General features: G+C 56.6%; 14 protein-coding genes across 14 annotated transcripts; 6 read left to right on the top strand and 8 right to left on the bottom strand.

Annotated features, from left to right (window-relative positions):
• Positions 1-215: 215 nt before the first annotated feature.
• Positions 216-780, top strand: BU26DRAFT_319132 (uncharacterized protein). Its single transcript, XM_033822023.1, has one exon. It carries the CDS (start codon positions 317-319, stop codon positions 674-676), a length of 360 nt encoding a protein of 119 aa, XP_033684532.1. The 5' UTR covers positions 216-316; the 3' UTR covers positions 677-780.
• BU26DRAFT_319133 (Aldo/keto reductase) lies at positions 781-2191 on the top strand. Its single transcript, XM_033822024.1, has 2 exons — positions 781-1318; positions 1377-2191. The coding sequence occupies exons 1-2, from the start codon at positions 884-886 to the stop codon at positions 2139-2141; spliced, it is 1200 nt and encodes a 399-aa protein (XP_033684531.1). The 5' UTR covers positions 781-883; the 3' UTR covers positions 2142-2191.
• Positions 2192-2241: 50 nt separating this feature from the next.
• On the bottom strand, positions 2242-3669 carry BU26DRAFT_565171 (FAD-binding domain-containing protein; the record flags this gene model as incomplete). The annotated part of the gene is made up of 1 exon (XM_033833368.1): positions 2242-3669. One exon carries the CDS (start codon positions 3667-3669, stop codon positions 2242-2244), a length of 1428 nt encoding a protein of 475 aa, XP_033684530.1.
• A 193-nt stretch (positions 3670-3862) lies between these two features.
• Positions 3863-5525, bottom strand: BU26DRAFT_319125 (DUF124-domain-containing protein). Its single transcript, XM_033822022.1, has 4 exons — positions 5275-5525; positions 4377-5221; positions 4190-4328; positions 3863-4138 (listed from the first exon to the last, which is right to left on the bottom strand). The coding sequence occupies exons 2-4, from the start codon at positions 5205-5207 to the stop codon at positions 4056-4058; spliced, it is 1053 nt and encodes a 350-aa protein (XP_033684529.1). The 5' UTR covers positions 5208-5221; positions 5275-5525; the 3' UTR covers positions 3863-4055.
• A 265-nt stretch (positions 5526-5790) lies between these two features.
• BU26DRAFT_565169 (uncharacterized protein) lies at positions 5791-6675 on the bottom strand (the record flags this gene model as incomplete). Its single annotated transcript, XM_033833367.1, has 1 exon — positions 5791-6675. The coding sequence occupies one exon, from the start codon at positions 6673-6675 to the stop codon at positions 5791-5793; it is 885 nt and encodes a 294-aa protein (XP_033684528.1).
• A 333-nt stretch (positions 6676-7008) lies between these two features.
• BU26DRAFT_565168 (uncharacterized protein) lies at positions 7009-7845 on the bottom strand (the record flags this gene model as incomplete). The annotated part of the gene is made up of 1 exon (XM_033833366.1): positions 7009-7845. The coding sequence occupies one exon, from the start codon at positions 7843-7845 to the stop codon at positions 7009-7011; it is 837 nt and encodes a 278-aa protein (XP_033684527.1).
• Positions 7846-7988: 143 nt separating this feature from the next.
• Positions 7989-9092, top strand: BU26DRAFT_319100 (uncharacterized protein). Its single transcript, XM_033822021.1, has one exon. The coding sequence runs from the start codon at positions 8132-8134 to the stop codon at positions 8978-8980; it is 849 nt and encodes a 282-aa protein (XP_033684526.1). The 5' UTR covers positions 7989-8131; the 3' UTR covers positions 8981-9092.
• A 132-nt stretch (positions 9093-9224) lies between these two features.
• BU26DRAFT_427258 (retinol dehydrogenase 12) lies at positions 9225-10384 on the bottom strand (the record flags this gene model as incomplete). The annotated part of the gene is made up of 2 exons (XM_033823721.1): positions 9225-9763; positions 9892-10384. 2 exons carry the CDS (start codon positions 10382-10384, stop codon positions 9225-9227), a joined length of 1032 nt encoding a protein of 343 aa, XP_033684525.1.
• A 1405-nt stretch (positions 10385-11789) lies between these two features.
• BU26DRAFT_519562 (uncharacterized protein) lies at positions 11790-12970 on the top strand. The gene is made up of 3 exons (XM_033829090.1): positions 11790-11989; positions 12124-12428; positions 12477-12970. The coding sequence occupies exons 1-3, from the start codon at positions 11889-11891 to the stop codon at positions 12866-12868; spliced, it is 798 nt and encodes a 265-aa protein (XP_033684524.1). The 5' UTR covers positions 11790-11888; the 3' UTR covers positions 12869-12970.
• On the bottom strand, positions 12953-13670 carry BU26DRAFT_519561 (uncharacterized protein). The gene is made up of 2 exons (XM_033829089.1): positions 13331-13670; positions 12953-13251 (listed from the first exon to the last, which is right to left on the bottom strand). Exons 1-2 carry the CDS (start codon positions 13560-13562, stop codon positions 13148-13150), a joined length of 336 nt encoding a protein of 111 aa, XP_033684523.1. The 5' UTR covers positions 13563-13670; the 3' UTR covers positions 12953-13147.
• Positions 13671-14015: 345 nt separating this feature from the next.
• On the top strand, positions 14016-15111 carry BU26DRAFT_531305 (eukaryotic translation initiation factor-like protein 2 subunit beta; the record flags this gene model as incomplete). The annotated part of the gene is made up of 3 exons (XM_033831017.1): positions 14016-14718; positions 14767-14863; positions 14919-15111. The coding sequence occupies 3 exons, from the start codon at positions 14016-14018 to the stop codon at positions 15109-15111; spliced, it is 993 nt and encodes a 330-aa protein (XP_033684522.1).
• Positions 15112-15399: 288 nt separating this feature from the next.
• Positions 15400-17141, bottom strand: BU26DRAFT_519560 (acid protease). The gene is made up of 2 exons (XM_033829088.1): positions 16686-17141; positions 15400-16606 (listed from the first exon to the last, which is right to left on the bottom strand). The coding sequence occupies exons 1-2, from the start codon at positions 16953-16955 to the stop codon at positions 15647-15649; spliced, it is 1230 nt and encodes a 409-aa protein (XP_033684521.1). The 5' UTR covers positions 16956-17141; the 3' UTR covers positions 15400-15646.
• BU26DRAFT_519559 (uncharacterized protein) lies at positions 16898-17601 on the top strand. The gene is made up of 2 exons (XM_033829087.1): positions 16898-16939; positions 17194-17601. Exon 2 carries the CDS (start codon positions 17223-17225, stop codon positions 17517-17519), a length of 297 nt encoding a protein of 98 aa, XP_033684520.1. The 5' UTR covers positions 16898-16939; positions 17194-17222; the 3' UTR covers positions 17520-17601.
• Positions 17602-18008: 407 nt separating this feature from the next.
• Positions 18009-21881, bottom strand: BU26DRAFT_519558 (uncharacterized protein). The gene is made up of 4 exons (XM_033829086.1): positions 21426-21881; positions 20850-21309; positions 20394-20798; positions 18009-20345 (listed from the first exon to the last, which is right to left on the bottom strand). The coding sequence occupies exons 1-4, from the start codon at positions 21546-21548 to the stop codon at positions 18343-18345; spliced, it is 2991 nt and encodes a 996-aa protein (XP_033684519.1). The 5' UTR covers positions 21549-21881; the 3' UTR covers positions 18009-18342.
• Positions 21882-22338: the final 457 nt, after the last annotated feature.

Here is a 22338-nt window from a genome sequence, read left to right as displayed (position 1 = left end):
CAACGTTCTGACGTTTGTTTACGTTGGGCTGGACCCGCAATGGCGGAAAAGTCGGTATCGCAAGGCGGTATTGCTAGCGGGTGAAACGTCACGTTGGACATTGGTACGTGCAACGCCCTGCATCAGAGGCGAAGTCCAGTCAGGTGTGCCCTCTGTCCAACGCGGCGTGTTTGTCTTATACCACAGTAAATAGATGACACATCAGCTGCAATTGTAGAACAAAAGGCGACTATAAAGACGTTAGTACCTAGGTAGAACTATTAGAGGCCAACAGCACCAAGCTCTTCTCGTTTATTCTTCTCGCCTGCAAAGCTCTATGATGCAGCTCCTCAAGCCCATCCTCCTTCCATTCATCCCCTCGTGCATTGGGATGAACCTCAACCAGTACACGAGAAACAGTTGTCACGGGGCCAAGCTGGTCTGCACCAACCTCAATAGCGCGACGTGCTGCTATTCCCCACACCGGTGCGCTTCATCGGCGATGGGGTGGAGATGGATGATGACAACTGTGGTGTTGAGTCTAACCGCACTAAGCTCTTCTCGCTCTAGTGTTACTCCGGCTTCAACTCCCAACACCATCCCTACCCTGCGGTACCGTGACACAAGATGCTCGCCTCCCACTTCAGCAACGAGGGTGCGGGAAACTAGTGGGAAGTGCTCATTCTTCCCGGAATGAGGAGACCGGCGATTGCGGAGTTAACGCCATAAGGCAGCCAGTAAGAGAAGACGGCATCTTGGTTCCGGGCAGCAGCGAGGACATAGGATGGAGTTAACACAATGCTCCCAAATTGAAACCTTTTTCGGTGGATGAGCCTTGCGTATAAATCTCCATCCAGGCCGCCTCTCGTCCAAGGCCTAATAGTCTTGGTACTCATCCGCAGCAATGGTATCCCTCGCTCCCACAACCCCAGTGTCGCTCCTTGGACGCCACCGCATCCTGTCACCGACCGCCGGTGCGCGCGTCTCTCCACTCTGCCTCGGCGCCATGAATTTCGGCGACGCATGGAAATCGGTATTGGGCGAATGCAGCAAAGAAACCGCCTTCGCCATGCTCGACTACTTCTACAGCCAAGGCGGCAACTTCATCGACACGGCCGTCAACTACCAATATGGCGAGAGTGAGTCGTGGCTCGGCGAGTGGATGGAGCAGAGGGGACGCCGGGATGAGATGATGCTTGCGACCAAGTTCACGGGCAGCCAGACCAGCCATTTGGGGGATAAGGTTATCCAGAGCAACTTTTCCGGGAACAGTGCAAAGAACATATACACGAGTGTTGAGCGGAGCTTGAGGAACCTGCGCACTTCGTACATCGACCTGGTATATCCGTTCCATCCCCTTCTCTATCACACGCATCGACTAATGACTCCAATTGCAGTACTACATCCATCTTTGGGACTCTACAACTTCTATCCCGGAGCTCATGCATGCCCTTAACGATCTCGTCACCGCCCGCAAAGTCCTGTACCTCGGTATATCTGACACGCCAGCCTGGGTCGTCGTCAAGGCAAACTGCTACGCGCGTCAGCACGGCCTGCGCCAATTCAGTGTGTACCAAGGTCGTTGGAGCGCCGCAGACCGCGACTTTGAGCGCGATATCATCCCCATGTGCATGGATGAGGGGATGGCTCTTGCGCCGTGGGGCGTGCTGGGTGGTGGATCCTTCAAGAGTAAGGAGCAGAAGGAGAAGGATGGCGCAGGTCGCTCGTCCGTGTTCCAGCGCGGCAGGAGCGGGAAGGAAGAGCGGGTTGGCGAAGTCCTCGCCAGCATTGCCGAGAAGAAAGGCACGCTTATCACTTCCGTCGCCCTCGCCTATGTCATGCACAAAGCGCCGTACACGTTTCCCATCGTGGGAGGCCGAAAGGTTGAGCATCTGAAGGGAAACATCGAGGCTTTGTCCCTGCGCTTGACGGACGACGAGATGAAGGAGATTGATGGCGCGTACGGCTTCGAGATCGGGTTTCCGCACAACTTCGTCAACTCGCAGAACAGGATGGTCTTGGGCCCTGAAGACAATTCGTTCAACCAGCGAGGCGGGTACTTTGATTACGTCGTCAAGCAAAAGCCGATACCGCCGCACCAGGGGCCGCTGGATGCGCCTTTCAACGATGTCCCTCCGCCGATTGGGCAGAAAAGGGAGTGAGACGGTCTAAAGGAGCTTAGCTAGTATCGTCCCTCGCCATATGCCTCTGTACTTAGCAAAGGGAACGTACGGGAGCTGTTCCACTACCTGTATCGTCGCCTCACCACCCCTCAACCGCAGGACTCCACCCCACACCCGCGTTATCCCAAGCCCGCTTCACCCCGCTTACCTCCTTCATCTGCTCCTCGCTATACACCTCACGCATATCCATCCCGGCCAGCAAATTATTCCCAAAACCCCAATCCCTCCTACCCACACTCCGATCTCTCCCCCTAATCGCCTCCAAAACTCCCCTCCCAAAATCATCCGCCTCCTCCTCTCGAGCCTCCACATACCAAGGCGTGGCTTGTACAAAAGTGCCCCTATCTCTTGCATTAAAGAACCCCCTTCCTCCACGCTCCATCATCTTCTCCGCGCTCCACGACCCTAGAACCACGTAGCTCGCTCCCCGGCCCGGCACATCTTTCCGCGTAAATGCTTCCCACGCTTCAAACGCCCGCGCAATACCCTCCTCATCGAACTCTCTAACAAATGCGCTATGATACTCTTTAAACCCCCCATGCCTGTTCAATACTGCATTCCCCTCATTCAACCTCCCCCACTCCACCATCCCCGTCACCGCACTCCCCGCAGCAGCAACCACCCCGTCCTCAAAAGTTCTCGCACACACCCTCTCCGCCTCCTCCGCCGGCCCAAAATAGCTCACCGCGAGCATTACCAGTGGCGCTCCGGGGTTTAGGGCCGAGGGCGGAGCGCGCAGGAACGCCAGCACGGGCGCGAGTTGCGGCGCAGGCGGAACCAGAGAGATATATGCACGTGTTGCCGTGCTGAGCTGCAACGCAGGGAACATGAGTCTACGCGTCCAGACCTTGCCGTCGGACAGCCGCAGCGCGCCGATCCGCCACACCTGCAGCGTGACGCTGGTAACGACGCCCAGCCCATGTCCGGCACCACGCAGCGCATCGAACAATGCTCTTTCCTCGCCCTCAGACTCCGGACCCACCGTTACCGGCTCCACCTCTCCCCCAGCTCTTGAAAACGGAACCACAGTGATCCCGCGCACGCAATCGCTCCCCATGCCATGCAGCCCAATGAGCGGATGATTCATCCCCCCGAGCAACGCGCCCACCATCCCCACAGCATCCGAGTTCGGCACCGCCGTGTACCATCCCTTCTCTGCCAGGCTCTTCATAACGCGCCCGGCGAGACATCCGCCGCCGATGGTGACCTGCTGCTTCACCTCATCGAGCTCGACGTCCTGGAAGCTGCGCATGTCTAGGTAGATGGTCTGCGTGGTGACGGGGACAAAGGACGCGTGGCCGCCCGCCGCGGGGATGATGCGGAGGTTGTTGGCGGCAGCATAGGCGATTGCTGCGGTGATGTCGGCGGTGGTTGAGGGCGTTACGATGGCGTAGGGGAGGGAGATGAGCGCGTCGGACCAGCGCGGGATTGCCTCGTGGATGGGTGTGTCTGCTGTTGGGACAACGACTGTGCATGTTGGCGGGAGGGCGGCCTTGATGTCTGACATTGCTGGGGTGGGATATCTGGACGGTGGAGGATGGGGAGAGGGGAGTATTACAAGCGAAAAGCGTAGCCGTCAGCACTATTACACACCATGCCCAAGTGAGAAGCCTTTGAGGGTTACGATTGGTGGGCAGACACAAGCTCTAGATATCACGTCAGCAGCCAGCAATTGTTGCGGCTCGATGAAGAGATCTATGGTCACGCAACCAAGATGCATACTCTCGAATATGCCGGGCAATTCCAATTGTGCCCGTTCAATCAAGCAACTAGAAGACCAAAGGAGGCAGGGAGAACTGGAAACGGTTCACCAACCCAACTCCACGCTACTAATCGTCAAATGGAAATAACATTGACCAAGGGAATTTTCGCCGTCTCGCCCTCCGCTATTCCCTATACTTGGCCTGCCGCATTCGCCGTCAGCCAGGCCGAGAATGCCTGCGCATTTCGCGTCTGCATGAAGACCGTTCCGGGACCTGCATGTTCACATCAGCGGGTGGATTTTGAACTGAATTGCGGGAACGTACCAGTGAACTTGCAGACAAGGCCCTCGCCAGAAGAGACGTTTGAGATGATGCCGCCGGAAGCCACGCGCTCAAGGACGTACTTGCAGTTCCACGCGACGAGGTGGCCGTTGTCGATGTAGTACTTTTCGTCTTTTTGCAGCTGTTGAAGTCAGTGCCAGATGGTCGCGGATAAGGTGCTGGTACTCACATCCTTGCGAATGATGGCGCCAAAGCTCGTACACCACAGAATGCCCTGCCCGCTGATCTTGTAGACGAACAGGCCTTCGCCGGAGAAGATGGCCTTGCCCAGCCCCTGGCTCTTGTACTCGGTCACGATGCCCTGCGTGCACGCCAGAAAGGCGTCTTTGCCGACGCTCCACTGCTCATGCCCGCTGAGCTTGATGATGGTGATGTCGCCGATGGAGGCGGGCGCGAGGAGCAGTTCGCCGGGGCCGGTATACATCGATTTGGACATGTCACCGCCAACGAGGGCCTTCTTGAGGGAGAACTTGATGGAGCCCTTGAGGGTGATGGTGGGCGACATGGCAATCATGGCGCCGGGCTTCGCCGTAAACGGACACCCCATGGCTAGCTGCACCGTGAGGATGGTGTTCGTGTCCCGGTGGCTGACACGGTAGCTCCCGCCGTTGAAGGTGCCCACGTCATCCGCCTGCGTGCTCGCCGCGCCCGCAAACTGCGGCTGGCTGGCCTGCACCTGCATCTGTCCCTGTTGCGGCGCCATCTGCTGGCTCATCTGCTGCGGCGGCATGCCCGGATGGGGGCTCGGGCTCGGGGCGCCATACGGACTCATGGGCTGCTGGGGCTGTTGCGCGGGCGGCGCGCTCCCAGGCGGCGGGAAATGCTGCTGCTGCGAGGCATCGGGCGGCGAGAAGTGCTGCTGCGACTGCGGTGGTGGTGCGCCGCCCGGCGGAGGCGGGTAGTGGCCGTGGGTCGGCGGGCTCGATGCCGGCGGGGGAGGATACTGCTGGCCGCCGGGTGGAGGCGAGAAGTACTGCTGCTGGCCCTGGGACGGGTCCATCTGAGCAGGCGGCGCTGCCCTCAATCAGCTCCGCGCGTCCAATATGCAGCGCCAAAGCAGAGCTCACTCACGCGGATAGTAGTTACCGCCGGGCGGCGGAGGCGGGCTCCCCTGGAATCCTGACATGTTTGCTGCCCCGCACACGGTGCACGGTCAATGAAGCTTCTTGCGGGTGCGACAACAAGAGAAAGAAGAGATCGAAGAGATGAAGCTTTGGAGGAGAGACAAGCCGTCAGTCAGTCAGTCAGTCAGCCCACGTATCGCGCCGGCCTGGGCGTGTCAAGCTGCTCAGCCTCACTGGCCCTTTGGCGGGGCACTCTAAGCGCCCAATAAGCGCCCGTCAGAGCCCGCAGCCAAAATTAGCATCGCGTCAACCTGCTGAGCGCCGTGGACGCTCGTCGCCTCAGTGGTTACAAAGCATTCATGTTGTTTGCATCGAACGCGTACCCAGGTAGGGTCGAGGGCGGAAGGTCCGAGGTCGCCATCACGAAGCCTAGCTGTGTCGGTCATAGCCTCTGGATTACTAAGGCGCGCCTAAGCCGCGATAGGAAGAACTATGCCTAATTGGGGGCTGACAACAAGCTCAAGCACATCGACCTTCAGAGAGATGCCTCCCCGACTCACCAGCTCCAGTCTCCACCCCAAAGACTATCCTACTCTTCAAAAACTTCTCAATCCGCTCTGCAAAATAAAGCTCCCTCTCCGATCTCTCCCTAAAAAGCACGTCTCGCCGGCTCACCAACGTCCCCTGAGCCCTAAACCGCACGTCAATGTGAAGCAGTCCAGCAAGATCCCCCTCATATGGCATCCTTAAACTCGGGAGACTGTATAGCAAGCGGTAGATATTGTAGAGGATAGTTACATGCTGCAAGTTCCTGAATCCAAATTCGCCGTTCGCTAGCCTGGCAAGCAGGTCGAAGTCTGCCTGGTGCATCGACGTGGCGAACGTGACGAAACGGAGCTGGTCGCTCAAGGGGCGCTTCGGATAGGAGAGGTAGCAGGGCCCGTCGTCTAGCCCAAAAGGCGAGTGGGGGAAGCCGCTCGTGCGGTTGATCGCGAATGCGTTCTTGGTGTAGAATATTTCCTTGGCAAGAGCTGCAATTTCGGGGGTCATCCTGAGGTAAGGGAATAGATGCTTTTCCTTTACCTGATCAGGCTGGGCGGATCCACCAATCAGTCCGCTCACTAGGACGTTGTGCTCAAGGACCTGCAGTTTTAGCTCGTCGGGCAGCTTGTGCCAGCCCTTTACGAAGCCCGATGTCAGTGGGGGAACTATGTCGATGCAAGATTTTGTGTTGATCAGAATGGGGGAAGAAGACTGGACTAGGAGCCTTTCGGTGACCCCTACGGACTTGATCTCCAGCGGTCCGTTGCAAGAGAGCCAGAGACTGGTATTCGCGGCAATGTTCATTGGCCAGTATATCACAAGCGCAGTCTGGTTCGGAGTTTCGTAATCTGAGGTGGCCATGGCGTCAGGTATATCGTGTACAGATTCGTTGTACATTCTTTTGTGGAGGAAGAACAGTGGTAGGACGCCATTATTTGTACATTGATGAACAACTCGTTGTGGGTAATTGAAGAGAGATACGCTAGGATATTGAAGGTTGGCACAAGGACAAACCATGGAATGTGGACGAACAGTCAACGAATTCCAGGTGCAACCCAAGTTGAAGACAAAGCCGCATTCAGCTAGAAACTAAGAGCAGGCTCAAGTTCAGAGAGTGCTGTAACAGGTTGCTTCCGTTTATCCCAGCCGAGGTTATCGTCGATTCTCTGGGACCGTGGAGGCGACACTAGCTGGTCAATTCCCTACCACCTTCGCAGCGAACGTGATCTTTTGTTTCAGTATTTCCAGTGCTCGCTTGCGGTTGGCCGGCGAGATATTAGGCCCGCTGACCACATCCAATTGGCCTGGGTGTGCAAACTCCATTTTGGGTAGCTTTACCTTCCCTGTCGCAAGCGAGAAATCGTATAAGAGTTGGCCGAATGCCCTATCGTTGAGTGCATGGGTCACTCTGCATATGATGTGGATGTGCTGCAAGGCAGGGAATGCCGATTGATAGTCTGCCAGATGAGGAAAGATGCAAAACGGTGCTGGCCAGAACTCTGTCATAAGCTCTATTCGGCGTATTATTTCCCTGAATGGCGATGACGGAGCCTTGAGGACCCATTCCTCATCTCGGTGGGGCGATCGTAGAAAGAATAGCAGTATCTCGAATGTGTTCTTCGAGTAGAAGATCTCCTTAGCGAGCCCAGCAATCTCGGGCGTCATGCGCAAATAGGGGAAGAGTGCGTGGGCAACATCCTCGTTCCATGCGTCGCCGCGTATTGAGTGATCGAGGACGAGATTATTTTGAAGAATCATCACCTTGAGCTCGTCGGACAGCTTATCCCATCCGGCCGCGAAGGTGGGCCCCGGAGGCGTCGTCGGGACGATGTAAACAGGGTTTTCGGCAGTGATGTAGATTGGAGCGGAAGAGTGGAGGCGTGTTGGCTTCGCGTTCGGTAGGTGAAGTAGAATCGGGCTGGCACAGAAGATAGGGTAGGTCGAATGTGCCGCCAGCGTCATTGGGGCGAATATCTCCACTGCGCCGTCCGTGAGGCCAGCGCCCCTGTTCTTCGTAGGCTCGGTTGACATTGTGAGCTAGGGGTAATTGCTGCAAGTTTAGAACTGGTCCGAAGGGGTTGCGTGTAGAATGAGGATGAAGGAGACTGGTATCTATGAGTCGCAGTACGTCGCGCACGGTCGTCCGATTTCACGTCTCCCAATCCACGCAGGTAAAAGAAAGACCCGCGGTGACGTCAGACTCGCCGGAGTGCAGCCCTCATGCAAAGGCGGACTACTTTTTCACCCTCTGAAACAATAGAACAACTGTATCCATCAACTTGCTTCTAAGGCTCATCACCCCAAAACCTCCCCGAAAATGGCGTCCGAAGACCACCTTGCAGCTTCCGCGCCGGGCGGCGATGGCCAGCGCACCCCAACCGAAGCCCTGTGCGCTACCAACCCCCCGATCCATCTCTATACGCCGACCAATCTCGTATGGAAAGGAACGCAGTCAATATCTTCCCCGTCACCAATAACGATCAATGGTGTCACTATCTGGTCGAGTGCTCCGATCCACATCCTGGGAGGTCCTCAAGGTCAACATCTTTTGATATCTACCACACTTAGCCCGAATTTCGCCCGTGGATGGAGCAGGCTGTCGGATGAGCTCAAATTGCGCATTCTATCTTACAACTTGGTGGAGGACCGCCCGGTAGGCATTATGGATAGAGCCCTCGGATCGATATTCATGCAGCATCTCCGGATGACGCCCGAAATTGCGACGTTGTCTCGCGACATATTCTACAAGATGAACACTTTCGAGCTCCGACCCAGGTCCGCATCAATCCGGCGTGTTGTGTCTCCGGCCGTCTTCGATTTCCCGAAGCCAGCGGTGAATGCACATATTCGGAAGGTCCAGTTCATCGTTCGGCTCCGCGGGGGAGAGTGGCACTTCCTGAGGAGGTTTGCGAACGGCAGCTACGGGTTTCCTAATCTCCAAGAATTGCATGTTTACATAGACCAGCGATGTGAGTATGTTCTTCGGGGAGATTGGGACCGTTTCGTACAGCACAGTGTCGGCACTGGACTTGAATTCTCTTGCAGTGGCAATTTGCAAGTTCTGCGGCCACAGAAAATCCGACTCCGGGGTACTACGGTACAATCGGATGAAATTGAGCGGGTGTTGAAGGAGAAGGTCATCTTCAAAGGGAATGTGGAGAAATGATACCAGGTATTAGAGCAACCCCCGGGTTGAGGAAAGACGACATTCAGTATCATTCTCGGGGGGAGCGTTTGGCGGATGAAATGGTGAATTTTGTCATGTCTATGTATCCCTGGTCGCTGCATAAAGTCAGTACCATTGGCGTAAAAGGCCTTTAGAATTACTTTTCTGTAGGGAAGAGTACGAAAACGGTGGAGAAGTCACACCAATCAAATTGAAGGAGCCATGACTCACCTCTTTGCATCATCTACTGCCCCAGCTTCTCCTTCACAATGTCCTCACTCAGCTTCCAAAGCTTCTCCGCCGCGTCGTCGCTCTTAGACCACTCTGGACACATCTCCATATGAACCTGACAGTCTGCCAACATGAACCCATTCTCCGGCTTCAGCCCCGGATCCAACCCGGCCACCATAGTCGTCGAACACCCCTGATCGATTGTCTTCATGAACCCGAACGCCTGCAACGTCGCCTCGTCCAGGTGCGGAATTACCGTCTTCGCGCCGGTGCTTTCCACGAACCCGGGATGCACCGCGAAAGTGTAGACGCCGTCTTTGGCGAGGAGTCTATTGAGCTGGTGGGCGACGAGGATGCCGGCAGTTTTAGACTGCCCGTATGCGATGTAGAATTCAAAGGGCAGGGGCTCGTCGCGGCCGACCATTTTGGAGAGCTTGTCCCATGCTGGTGCTTCTTCGGGGGGCACGGGCTTGTTCTCATAGTTCCAGTCGTGGAAGCGGACTGGGCTGGCCATCGTGGCGCCGGAGGTCACAACCACGACGCGTGTTTCGCCTACAAAGAGAACGGTATACATTAGCAAGTGTCTTATGCTTGAGGGGAGGAGAGTGGAAACACAATCCTAAGGTATCTGGTAGATATAGACCGCAGACATGCTAGATCTTGCACCCGGACCTACGTACCTGGTTCGCTCTTCTTCGCTGCAGCTTTGAGCTTCGGAATAAGCGAACTAATGAGGAGGAAGTGAGCCATGTGGTTTACGCCGAAGTGCGTCTCGATTCCGTCGTTGGTCTCGGCGCGGACGTTTTGGAAAGAGTTCATCCCCGCGTTTGCGACCAGAATATCAATCACTGGAATGGAAGAGTCGTCCAAGATCTCTTGCGCGGCTTTTTGGACGGAAGCGAGAGAGTTCATGTCGAGTTTCAGGGGACGGAATTTGGTCTTGGGATAGGCGGAAGTGAGGGACTGGATCATGGTGGAGAGTTTCGTGTCGTCGCGGCCGGTGATAATCACGGTTGCTGCACCACCATGCGCAAAGGCGCGAGCAGTCCCATCGCCGATGCCGCCAGGCGACACGCCGGTGATGAGTACGGTTTTGCCGGCACAGCGGGAAGAGTACGTTTCCGCGACCTTGAGGCCACTGGTCTCTTGGTTGAAAGAAGCGTCGGAGGCCATTGTATGAAGTATTCGAAGGTCTCTGCGCGTATTGTGGTAAAACAGGTGGAGATATCTAGGAAGGTTTATGGTAGACGTCGGCTGGTCTTAAATGGGCTGGTTTAAATCCTCCATCACGCTAGGGCATTGGCACAGTATGTGCTAACCATTTTAAGAGCGTATCCACTGCCCCGCCGGCGAACAGTCGCCCCGCGTTAAGCAGGGCATAGCTATAGTCAGCTCGGCAGCGAGATGTTCCGATATCCGCAGTCCTGGAGGATTCTAAGTCAGGGAAGAAGGTATCGAAACGTAAGATTGGGTTGGTCTGCACGGATGCCATTTTCCTAACTCCGGAAGTATTGTCTCACTGGATTTACTATTATTTTGGTAACGTAAGCCGGACCTATTACGGCGGTGCATGGACCAAAAAATACGAATTGGACCGCATCTCACCGCTAATAGGTCTATGATGGCGGGTCAGTTCGAGCTCTGCGCAGCGCATGATGAGAGTTACGCAATGCAATCCTCCCTTAATACGAGCATATGCCACGTTTCTTCTCGTGCAAAGGTGACCCGAAAGAAATTACTTACGGAGCGGAAAGCTACAGTCGACTTGCTGTATCTGAAGAGCTCCTCGCTTGATTCACGCTGGGGGCCCATCACCGATATCAACGGGATCTGCAAAAGCAGCGAGGTCTCAACCCCGTAGCGTGTGCAAAAGAAGCCTGAAGATGTATACGGTAAGCATACCAATTCCGGAAAGGGATGCGAGGGTGATATCCACATGAATACCAAGGGAGAATCCAATGCGCTTCCAGCTCCGTGCGAAGCCTGTATATTCACAACTACGTGAAACCAGGGGAGACACACTGGATCGCTGTGAATAAACTTGTCTCCCGTGGCGGCTCTGGCCTAGGATGCATGGTCCGGAAGGCCATAACAGGAGGACGATCATTCAAAATAGCTCGCGAAAAGACCATGAAGTACTTCAACATGCTAGCTGAAAATTACGAAATTTTTGCTTGATTGGGAACATGCGCATGGCTTGACGCTCTTTGGGTCTGATTGTGAGAACGAGCCAAGTCTACCCTCTCAGGTTAATAATCGAGAAGGATAGGCGTGATGTCTGAAGAGTGGTGGCGCTTATCTTCTAGATGACGGGACTATGGACTGGTTTGGCACCATCTCTGCTTGATAGGGTCTGGAAATAGATTCAGAATGATATGAGGCACCTCAGGCAGGCGTATACAAAGCGTCGATCTTGTGAAAGCCAAGGAGTAATTATGCGCACCCGCTTCTGAGGATGAACGACTAAACGGGAACTGGTGATGTTCTAAACTCTAGATTCTCACATGATCTCGCGTCAACCTTCCGCGCACAGCGCACTCCCGAACCATAGCTCCACGCGTCTCATGGCGTCACCTTTCCTAATTAACATCCCCCTTATCCCATGTGGCGTCCTCATCCATCTTCTAACATATCCATTACCGTCTTGTAATTCTTTACGTCCACGGTGTCGAGCAAGATGTCGAAACGAAAGTCAAACCAATATCTCGCGATGAATGAGGATGATCTCAACCACGAGATCGAGAATATGCCGATGAAGGATAGCTGTGACACAGTGCGGTACGGACCCTCCTCTCACCCTCCCATTCAACACCGTACTCCTCTACGCTCTGTTCCATCCACCCAGTCCAAAAACTTAATCAACGCGTCTCAATTTCCCTCAACAAATATGTCCCTTTCTAATCCCACCGCAGCCGCAAAATCCGCGCCCTCATCGACAGCGGCGAAATGCGTGTCGGCGAATTCCAAAAGGCCATCAACGTCACCAGCAACGCATACTCCATGTTCATGGGCCAGAACGGGCCTTACAAAGGATCCGGGAGCTCTGTATACCCAGCTGCATGGGCGTTCTTCAAGAAGCGCGAGCTCCGCGGTGTGAAGACTATTAAGAAGCAGAGGACAGCCGCGAATGCAGGGTTACGTGAAGGGGGTGATGGGTTGCCGAGTATCAACGGCATAGTGCTGGATGGGGAGATGGCGGATGCAGTGCCTGTTTTCGGTGAGTGGAGAAGGCGAGGACGTGAGGTGAGTTGCTGATGATGGGCAGACACATGCGACGAAATCCGACGCAAAATAAACGCGCACCTTCAAAAGCCAAGTGTAACCTCAGCCTCCTTCCTCCGCGACGTCGCCGCGCAATACCACCTCTCGGACAGGAAAATCCAGTCCAAACAGCTCAACGACTTCAGGTCCAAGAAGGGTCCGTATGCGGGGAATACCTCGGTTGTGTTTTATGGCGCGTATGTATACTTTGAGAAGCTGAGGGTCAAGGAGGGGAAACCAAAGAGCAAGATGAGGCTGGAGATGGAGAGTATTCATGGTGCGAGGGGTGGTATGGATGTGGAGAGGAGGAAGGATTGGGTGACGGCGCCCATAGGGGCCAGTGTAAGCGAGGATAAGTTTGGGAGGTTGCATGTTTCGGAGCCGAGGCGGTGGTAGGGGCCGCGAATCGGGAATTAGGGTAGGGGATGGTAGATGGCCAGTTGGACGGTGCTGTACGGAGGATGGCACTGCTCCTATCAAGCCTGGATCAGCCTTCGGTACAATTCCCAATATTTACATTCGCTTTCGATTGATCGTTCCGAATCTATACATGCTGTGTCCGGTGGTTCGGTACAACTTTCGAAATGAAGCAGCCCTTGATAGATTCGCCCCAACGCCTAGCCGTCTGATATATGCCCCCAAATGCATCCTCCGCATCGTCACTCGGGCGACGGGTTATAACGTTGCCGCGGCCTCGATGGCTCCCGCGCCCTTGAATGCTGCCGGGCTCGTGACGACGATTTCAACGGGGTATTTCCATTCCATGAACTTCGCCCAGCCTGTGGTGACAGTCAGCCATATCCTCTCGCAGCCCAAGCGGCCGCTGGTGCGCATTCCGAGCAGGCTTAGGGAACCCACCCCAATAGGCGCATTTCCGCCCAAAGTACTTCCCCACATACGGCACCACCAGCATGGTCAACAGCAGCTCCAGTTGCTGCAGCGACTCCCTCCACTCCCGCTCTGCATCCGAAACGTATTCCTCGTCATCGACCGACGAGCTCGTGGAGGAGGAGGGCAGCGAATCGACTTCGTCGACATCGGAGGAGCCCGTCGGCGGTTCGATGAAGCTGGCGCTGTTGGCCATGGACATGGTGGGGAATCGCACCTCAATCAATAGGCTGGAGGGGGAGCAGGCTACCGCGGGTGCATTGATGAGGGACGGCGAACGGAAGCGTGGTGAAGCTGCGGGAGGCTTCGGCGATGCTTTGGTGAAGCTCGCGCACCCAGTTACGTCAGCCATCAAGCCGAGGGCGGCTTAGCGCCCACACGTGACGGTAATCTTGGCGATGACTCCCATCGATGCGGCAAAAAGAAGCACTCCACCGGGACTTCCTTCCCTTCACCTTCCACCACAACACCTATATCCTCACAGCGAATACTACCGCAGTATCGAAGATCCACAGTACTCGTAGCAGAAAAAGAACACCTACGAACAGCGCAATCATGGCCGAAGTTGTACGTCCCCGCAGAACCCCACACCCTCTCAAAAACCCCTCCGCACCGCAGGACACGCCGTTCACGACCCATAACTAACGCACTCCCGATGCAGGCCGAGCCCCCAACTGAGCGCAAGCCCCGGAAGAGCGTTGCCTTCGAAGACACCGCCAAGATCGTCGACGAGGATGGACAAGTCATCGAGTCGATCGAGATGAACGGCGGCAAGAGCAGCGCCGAGTCGCACGCAGCGGGTAGGTTGGTCCCGCTGGAGGGTCAGCGAGCCTACAGAAACGTGAGGAACGCCGTGGCTAACACGCGAGATGTAGGCGACGACAAAGACGTCGACGAGGTGACGGATATGTTCGCCGACCTGGCCAAGAAAAAGAAGAAGAAGAGCAAGCCTAAGGAGGGCGACGAGGGCGCCGAGGCCGACTTTGGGGCCCTCAAAAAGAAGAAGAAGTCCAAGAAGCCCAAGGCCGAGGACGAGGATGACTTCGAGGCCCAGATCAAGGCGGCCGCGGGAGGCGATAAGGCCGAGGCGGAGCCTGAGGCTGGCGAAGACGTCGAGGAGGGCGATATGGAGAAAGGCACGGGCATCTGGACGCACGACTCCCAGAGACCGATCCCTTACAACATGCTCCTCAACCGCTTCTTCACCCTGCTCCACTCGCAGCACCCTGACCTCGCATCATCAGGGTCGAAGAGCTACAAGATCCCGCCGCCGCAGTGTCTCCGTGAAGGCAACAAGAAGACCATCTTCGCCAACATCTCCGAGATCTGCAAGCGTATGAAGCGGACGGACGAGCATGGTACGTTGCATCCTTGTTTGCTAAGATCATATACTGACTCCGCGCTAGTTACCCAATTCCTGTTCGCCGAACTGGGTACTTCCGGTTCCGTTGACGGATCCCGAAGGCTGGTCATCAAGGGCCGCTTCCAGCAGAAGCAAATCGAGTAAGCACATCCCGCAGTCCACATATTGAGCATTTGCTAATCTTCTCGTCACTAGGAATGTGTTACGCCGGTATATCGTCGAATATGTGTCCTGCAAGACGTGTCGCTCCCCCGACTCCGAACTCACCAAGGGCGAAAACCGCTTGTACTTTGTTACGTGCAACAGCTGCGGATCTCGGCGCAGTGTCTCCGCCATCAAGACCGGTTTCTCCGCACAGGTCGGCAAGCGGAAGAGGCAGCAGGGTTAGATCGGTGCGAGTACGACGGCCGTTGAGGGAACTTTCATCATCGGTGGACTGTGTCTTTTCTTGGTTTTATGGGCAAGGCCGGCGTGGCTTTAGACGCTGTGCATCCTCGGGTTGGTCAATGACGAGCATGGATAAAAAATGGACATCGTATGATCGGGATTATGAGCGTATTGTACGTACAGACGACAGGATTGCAATAGAAGGCGTGCAGCGCCGAAATGCACGCTAGATTCTCTTTGTGTACCTTACTCCTGGACAGGCTGCAACGACCGAGAGCTATAGATTAATCGATCTTCATCTATAATTTGCTGGAGAGTCAATCCATGTCTACTCGTAGGCACCACGCCGAGAAAGCCCACCACTACGTCTATGATCCTCACAATCCTCATATACCTAGTGGCTTCGGAGTCAACATAGGAGAACCACCGCAAGGAATCAACAAGAGCGCATGAAGAAAACCACTGCAATCTATCACCTCAACAACACCAACTAGGTCAACAACCTCTCACTACTCCAAACCCACCAACCACCAACCTCACTTCGGCGCCGCCACATTCTGCGTCTCCTCAACCCTCTGCACGCACCCAAACCTCTTCCTCCCCTGGTCAAAAATCGCATAAACCGCCTTCAACCACGTATCACCCAAGATATCAAACTCATTCGCGCCCCTGCTCTGAATACCCCCGTACTGCATCCCGCCGCCGCACCGCGCAAACCCAAAGTCCTCCTTCTGCACCTCGAACTGCCGGTCGCCGACCGCGAACGTGACCGTCGGCAGCTGCGCGGCGGGCGTGTTGAGCGGGAACACCCAGCCCTGCTGCTTGGGGTCGAATTTGGCGCCGGGGATGGCGCTGTAGATTTCATTGCAGAGCGAGTCAGAGACGAGGGCGAGCGTGGTGCCGGTGTCGGCGATGGCGGTGTTGCCAGGACGGGGAATCGTTTTGCCGCCCACGGTCGCGGACTCGGATTTGAACTGCCAGAAGCCCTTGGAGGCGTCGATGGGGACGTAGTAGGGGTCAGCGCCGCCGCTGCGCGCGATGACGTCTTCGTCGATGTAGCCGAACGTGTAGAAGCTCTCGCCCTGGTCCTCTTCGTCCTTGTCTCGCCAGCTGCCCAGGTAGCAGGTGAACAGCTCCTGGTCGTGCGAGATGTCCTCCTGCGTGATCATGTTCTCCACGGGCGTCTGCACGGGTTTCGGCTTCACCGTGTTGATCTTGCCGAACGCGAGGCCGAGCAAGCCGTCGCCCGCGCCCTTGGTGAACTCCGACGTGAGCTTCTCGGCGAGCTCGATGGCCTGGTTTTCGACGCAGAGGCCGCCGAGGGTGACGTCGTCGGTGCCGACCTTGCCCTGGGCTTTGGAGCCGTCGCCGTACTGGATGCGCCAGGAGGCGCCGGACATGTTCTTGAAGGTCGAGGATTTCTTCGGGTCGAAGATGTTGTGGTCGGAGGCCTTGCCGGCCTTCTGTGTGTTGGGGTCGAGCTTGGTGGACCACACCTGTTGTGTGTTAGCTATCTTTCATTCCGTCGCCACCCCATGTTTTTCCAGGCAAGATAATGAAGGATCAGATACGCACCCACAAGTCCGAACTCCCTGTATCGAAATGCAGATTCAGCACCTGCGGCGGCGTCCCGATCTCGACCGGGCAGATGTACATGCTGTCATTCATCTGGTCATCGGCCTTCACCTCGCCGGGCTTGCCATCCTCCTCGATCTTCTTGAGCACCGGCTTGGTGCTCTTCTTTGACTTGGGCTTGAACAGGTTCTTGACGTCCTTCTTTGCCTGGTCGATTTTCTGATACGGTCCTTCGGTGGTAGGTGCGAAGTCATCTGCGAACAGGAACATTTAGGTCAGTGAACGTCAAAATAAGAGTACGATGGCGGGACGGCCCAAGAGGACGGAAGACCTGCGAGACCTGAGGCCGCGGTTGCCGGGTGGGGACATGGGTAGGGATAAGGCAGGAGTATGAGCCGTGTAGAAACGGTGGTATGGTGTGATGCGGCGCGTGGACGAGGAGAAAGTGTGGAGAGTAGCGTAGAGAGATCGCAGATAATAGCCAAAACGGTATGGCGGGGGAACTCACATTTCTTCAACAAGCTCGCATAACTCTTCATGCCCGCCTTCTCGAAATTCGGATTCGACTTGACATTGATCCGCTTGAGTTCTTTCCCCTGCTGCGACGCCATCGATATGCCGGTTTCAAATGACGCAGACGCTCGCAGAGAGTTGTACGGACGTCTCGTGGGGTGTGACGACTACGGGTTGTTCGTTGGAAGTCGCGCTTCAATCGCTCGCGTGCTCGGGCTAGAGCTTCTTGGGGCGAATAGTAGGCCTGCTGAGGTCGGAGTGGCCGGGGAGGTACGCGATGATGAGGGCGACCGAAGAAACCGTGGTTCTGAGGCTGGATAAAGGCAAACTTGGCGTCGGGAGCAGCGTGCAGAGTAGAAAACTTAGGATCGGGACCAAAAGGACTGAGGGCGTTATGAAACCGTCTGACGGGCTTCTCACTGGACTTCGGTTTTTTCTGCTCAGCAGCGTGAGAGCTGGTCAAAGGAAAGCGCAAGCGCATAAACTGATAAAAATGAAGTAATAGGAAGATGAACGTTCTAGGTGCTCGAGAAACGTAGGTGGAGTGGAGATAGTTCGGTGGAAGTAGTGCATGTATCGAGGAGCGAGAGGAGCCTCAGCGTAGCCATGGCACTTACTATGCGTGCCATACACAAACAACTCGATAATGGCAATCGGCCGAAGAAAGTACGAACATGACTCACAAGGAAGGAATGAGAGACGATCATTGAACTCAGAATCACGGAAACGATGGAGCTCTGTTTAGGAAATGGCATCTCATTGAAACTAAGCCTATAATAGGAGGAGACAAGGAGGAGAAAGGACACGCACACGCATTACTAGGGGCTCGAAGAAGTCAGAATCAGTGCGCCAGTCAGCGCCCTGATCCGACCCGAAAAGAGAGTGTGCGCATGACCAGGCGCCATGTTTTGGTAAGGAGTGTGTTTCCAGTCCAAAGAGGAGTGTACCCAATTCCTCAAACACCCCGAAAACCATAAAGGAAATGAATTTGAGCCTCAGTGAAATTCCACAAACTCCAATGAAGAGCCTCTGCTTCTCTTCCATGCACCAGCGACATGGCAGTGCGAGCGAGGCCGGTCGGTCTAGCCCCACCACTGTCTAGGTCCGCGTCTCTAAGCCGCAATCATACCTTGACGGATCTCACTCACGGCATTTCTTCGTCGCTAGCATCAAGGATGTCGTACTCCTCGTCCGTCAAGAAGCCGTCCTCGTCGCTGGAGAGGGACCGGATCTCAACGCTCTCGGCGTCTTCAAAGAACTCCTCGTCGGAGTGCTCAGCGACCGTGGCGTTCTCGGACTTGGGCGACTCAGGTTCGGCGGTGGCTGCCTCATGAGTGCTGGACGCCGGGGACTCCTTCTCGAGACGAGGGAAGATCATGCCAGACGACTGTGGCTGGGGTTCTGCTGCCTTCTTCTCCACGGCCGTGTCCTCGACCGGGAGTTCGGCGGTCTCCTGCTTGACCGAGGCGTCGGGCGCCTTTTCGGCCTCAACAACGGCTTGCTGGAGTTGTGCAAAAGCCTCATGCTCCTTGCGGCGTGTCTCAAGGAGGCGCTCGACAGCTGCCTTGCGGACCCTCTGAATGTGGAGCATCTTCTCGCGCTCGAGCCAGGGTGTTTGGCGTTCCTTCTCATCGAGATGTAGTTTCATCTCCTTCAGCCTCTCGACCGCCTCCATCTGCAGCTCGACGGTGCGGTCCCTATCAGCCTTGGACTTCTCGTGGCGGATGCTCTGGGCCTGGGCCTGGGCACGCTGCATCGCCCTCACACGCTCAAGCTTGGCGTGTTGGAAGCGCTCGTATGGAGTCAGGCTTGGGGTAGCAGAGCTAGATGCCTCGGCCGTCTCGGGAGCCGGAGCGACAGCCGGCAGAGCAGGGACAGGGGGGCTAACGACCTGGATATCGCACCAGAGTCGGTGACCAAAAGGCGTTCCATCGGCGGCCTTGAGACGCCAGTAGGAGATGGCAGTGCCCTCGCGAACCGGTGCTTTCATGACGATGCGGAAGGAGACCTCCTCGCCAGGGGCGACCGTACGACCGACGACGTTGCTCTCGCTCGCGTCAGCGAGTTCACTCTGGCTAAGTGGCTGAGTGTTGTCAATGTTGAGCATGTTGTCGCCGCCGACGTGACGGACGCTGCAGCCAGCGGGCCAGGCATTCGGCCCGGGATTGCGCAGGGTCCAGACTTGCACAAACTGGTAGCCAGCACAGATCTTGGAGCCATCGGGAATGGTGTCGCGGATGAAGTGCGCATCTAGCTCCTCTGAGTGCTTAGCTGGCTCAGCCTCGATCGCAACAGGCTCGGTCTTGACGGGCTTGACGTCCTCGGTCGGAACTGCGGGGGCGGACAGCAGGTCCTGGACCGTAATCTTCTCCTGGACTGGTTCCACAAGAAGGTCGCGGATCTCGATCTTCTCCTTGGTGGTCTTTGGCTGAGAGTCTTCAGTGGGCTTCATGTCGACGATTGTCTGCACCTGCGTAGCAGCATTGGCGGAAGGAGCAACCGGGGTAGTCTCAGTTGCAGTTGACCGCCGAGCGGGCTCACGGTCACCAACCCTCATGATGGACTTGCCATTCTTGTCCTCGTTCAGCGTCGTGACGCTGACGCTGCGGACGGGGCGCTTGAACTTGATGAGCGGGTGAGTGTGGTTGTGCCTATTTGAAGGGTGGGCTTCGCAGTTGGCGCAGAAGTCGGTATCGTGGCACACAGCGCACTTGTAGCGGATGCCTTCAATGTACGACAGGTTCTCCTTGTCCTTGCAAAGCGGGCCATCGCAATAAATGCCATAGTGGCGGTTGCCGCTGTTGACAGGCTCCGCAAGAGGCTCGTAGATGGGCACGAAGCGGTGGCCGGGATGGATGTACTTGGCGCTCTTGACGCACTCGGAGCAGAAGTCCCAGTCAGGGCAGTTCAAGCACTTGTGGCGGACACCGTAGATGAACTTTTCGCAACCATCGCAGACCGCAGAGTGGCGCACGTTCCTACCAGCGTTGCACAGGAAGTCTGCCAGAGCAGGCAAAGCAGTCTCTGGGGTAGCGGGTTTGAAAGCATGACCGGGGTGATGGCCGTGCTTGTTGTTGATGTGGCATTCCATGCAGAGGTCGTAGTCGTCGCAGGAAGCGCACGTAACAAACTCCTTCTCGGGGAGAACTGTACGGGTTAGCTTTCGCGGACGCATCAGAGACATGGGCGACTCACCTTTGACGCAGCAGTTGCAGGTTCGGGTCGGCTCCTCCTCATGCGGGAGGTCGGCCGCAAGCGCGTGTTGCTTCTCTTCGGTGAACGCTCCCGGCATTTCTTGCTCAGCTTGGGGCTTGGGCTTCGGGCCGACACGCTCCGTGGTGCTGTTGACGACGCAGCCATTCTTCACGAATCGCTTGACCATCCAGTGACCAGTTCCAGGGCAGTGGATGCCGGAGTCGACACACGACGGGCACAGATCGTAGTCGCCATTGTCGCAGATGCTGCAGTGGTAGTGCTCATCCTCCATGGGGAGGTTGCAGTTGTTGCAGTAGACGACCCAGGACGTCTGGACGCTCTCCAGTTTGGGGCGGAACGCGAGGTCGGCATTGCGGGAAGCCGCGGCAAGACCGCTGAAGAAGCCTGGGGATGTTGTTAATACACTAACACTGGTGGCGTGGGGTGTTTCCGTACTCTGGCGAGCAGTGAAAGATCGCGGCACGGGCGCCTCGCCCTTGTCCTCAGCATCGGCGTTGTTGGTCATGAGCGGGGAGATGGGGCTCACGCGAACGGCCTCGACCTCGAACTTCCTCTCCAGTGGAGGCGGACAGGGTATCGGGGAGCGCGCGATGACGGGCGAGGCTTGTGCCATGACCGGCGGGGACAGCGTGTCCGAGCTCAGGCGGTGGAGCGAGCTGGGCGGGCTCGAGAGGGGCGCCGGGATGGGTGCGGGCGGAGCTGGAGGCGCGGGCTCGTGGTGCTGGGTGGTGATGGTGGCCCTTAGACGGAGCTTCAACTTGGCTTTGGCGGCGCGGAACAGCGTCTTGTAGACCTGCGGCTTGTCGGCGTCGAGGGTGACGTAGGCGCCGGCGCTGTCGGAGTAGCGCTCGAAGACGATTTCATCATCGGACGGCACCTGCAGGAGGGCTCGAAGCTGCGAAGAGGGGACAGTCAGCATCTAGCCATGGTGAAGCTGCTACAAGCTCCGTGAGGGGAGTCAGGCTACTCGACAGCCTGAGCTGACCGAGGATGCACGGGAGAGCGACGCACCTTGCCTGGGAGCACGGTAGCCCCGAGATCACGCAGCGGGATCTTGAACTTCCTGGTGCTGCCCTGGAACTGGATCTTGACGACGATCAGCGTGTCCAGCGTCACCGGGACGTTGGTCGCCATGACGGGCAGCGAGTGAGGCTGACGACGTAATAATCGACGGGGCGGGGAGGGGTTACTGCTGCACGACTCGCCGACGGAGGGCCAACGAGGAGATGCAGCTGCGTGGGTAGCGAGAGTCTCCGCAGAGTTGGCGATGGGAGATGGGGAGGAAGGAGGGAGCGAGGTGTAGGTGTGGTGTTAGGTGTGTCGAGCTGGTGCCTGCTAGCTTATTAGCGGCGGGGGCGGACCACGGCCGGTCAAGAACGACGAATCCCGCCTCTCGAGGCACCGACCAGGCGTCGTCAGCGGTGAGAGGCAGCCACCACAAACGCAAACAGAGGAGAGGCTGCTATGGAGAGCGAATCCGCGACAGAGGGAGCTCTCGAAGAACAGCGCGGTGACCAAGCAACGAGCAGCCGCACGTGACCGCGGTTTCACGGGTGCGAGAGAGGTAACGCGCTAGCTGGTGGGGCGAACCACGACCACTCGCATCGTGACGCAATCACATCTCGACAGCAACAGAGGATGGCTTGATTAGCTACGTGCTGTCAACCGTTGAGCAATTGCTGTTGGGCAGAATGTGCCCTCGGATGGGGCACGGCGCCCTAGCACAGACTGAGGGGTTGCGGCAGCCTCTTGCACTCACAGCATGCCACCGCTACTGTATGATTCGGAGCTCAAGGAAGCAGTACACATGACATGAACGTTGCTTGCGGACAGTCGGCTTCGCTCGGCTCTCGCTGCGATCTGTCTGCAGCCTGCTCTGCTGCGTGGGAACATCGGCTCCGTGGCGCTTCAGCTGACACGCGTG

The sequence above is a fragment of the Trematosphaeria pertusa genome (assembly GCF_010094035.1).
Source record: "Trematosphaeria pertusa strain CBS 122368 unplaced genomic scaffold BU26scaffold_7, whole genome shotgun sequence".
In the NCBI taxonomy this organism is placed as follows: Eukaryota; Fungi; Ascomycota; class Dothideomycetes; order Pleosporales; family Trematosphaeriaceae; genus Trematosphaeria; species Trematosphaeria pertusa.
The sequence above is the reverse complement of the archived record's forward strand: the minus strand, read 5'-3'. Positions and strand labels throughout refer to the sequence as shown.

What these genes read in the sequence shown, in the direction of transcription:
- BU26DRAFT_319132 (XM_033822023.1), top strand. Translation starts at nt 317, where the DNA reads ATGATGCAGCTCCTCAAGCCCATCCTCCTTCCATTCATCCCCTCGTGC.
- BU26DRAFT_319133 (XM_033822024.1), top strand. Translation starts at nt 884, where the DNA reads ATGGTATCCCTCGCTCCCACAACCCCAGTGTCGCTCCTTGGACGCCAC. An exon ending in GCACTTCGTACATCGACCTG is followed by an intron (nt 1,319 to 1,376) that starts GTATATCCGTTC and finishes CTCCAATTGCAG; the next exon opens with TACTACATCCATCTTTGGGA.
- BU26DRAFT_319125 (XM_033822022.1), bottom strand. Translation starts at nt 5,207, where the DNA reads ATGGACCCGTCCCAGGGCCAGCAGCAGTACTTCTCGCCTCCACCCGGC. An exon ending in GCGCCATCATTCGCAAGGAT is followed by an intron (nt 4,329 to 4,376) that starts GTGAGTACCAGC and finishes TGACTTCAACAG; the next exon opens with CTGCAAAAAGACGAAAAGTA. An exon ending in CCTTGTCTGCAAGTTCACTG is followed by an intron (nt 4,139 to 4,189) that starts GTACGTTCCCGC and finishes GTGAACATGCAG; the next exon opens with GTCCCGGAACGGTCTTCATG.
- BU26DRAFT_319100 (XM_033822021.1), top strand. Translation starts at nt 8,132, where the DNA reads ATGGCGTCCGAAGACCACCTTGCAGCTTCCGCGCCGGGCGGCGATGGC.
- BU26DRAFT_519562 (XM_033829090.1), top strand. Translation starts at nt 11,889, where the DNA reads ATGTCGAAACGAAAGTCAAACCAATATCTCGCGATGAATGAGGATGAT. An exon ending in GATAGCTGTGACACAGTGCG is followed by an intron (nt 11,990 to 12,123) that starts GTACGGACCCTC and finishes ATCCCACCGCAG; the next exon opens with CCGCAAAATCCGCGCCCTCA. An exon ending in GGATGCAGTGCCTGTTTTCG is followed by an intron (nt 12,429 to 12,476) that starts GTGAGTGGAGAA and finishes GATGATGGGCAG; the next exon opens with ACACATGCGACGAAATCCGA.
- BU26DRAFT_519561 (XM_033829089.1), bottom strand. Translation starts at nt 13,562, where the DNA reads ATGTCCATGGCCAACAGCGCCAGCTTCATCGAACCGCCGACGGGCTCC. An exon ending in GCGGAAATGCGCCTATTGGG is followed by an intron (nt 13,252 to 13,330) that starts GTGGGTTCCCTA and finishes CTGTCACCACAG; the next exon opens with GCTGGGCGAAGTTCATGGAA.
- BU26DRAFT_519560 (XM_033829088.1), bottom strand. Translation starts at nt 16,955, where the DNA reads ATGTTCCTGTTCGCAGATGACTTCGCACCTACCACCGAAGGACCGTAT. An exon ending in CAGGGAGTTCGGACTTGTGG is followed by an intron (nt 16,607 to 16,685) that starts GTGCGTATCTGA and finishes AACACACAACAG; the next exon opens with GTGTGGTCCACCAAGCTCGA.
- BU26DRAFT_519559 (XM_033829087.1), top strand. Translation starts at nt 17,223, where the DNA reads ATGCCCGCCTTCTCGAAATTCGGATTCGACTTGACATTGATCCGCTTG.
- BU26DRAFT_519558 (XM_033829086.1), bottom strand. Translation starts at nt 21,548, where the DNA reads ATGGCGACCAACGTCCCGGTGACGCTGGACACGCTGATCGTCGTCAAG. An exon ending in ATCTTTCACTGCTCGCCAGA is followed by an intron (nt 20,799 to 20,849) that starts GTACGGAAACAC and finishes CAACATCCCCAG; the next exon opens with GCTTCTTCAGCGGTCTTGCC. An exon ending in CTGCAACTGCTGCGTCAAAG is followed by an intron (nt 20,346 to 20,393) that starts GTGAGTCGCCCA and finishes TAACCCGTACAG; the next exon opens with TTCTCCCCGAGAAGGAGTTT.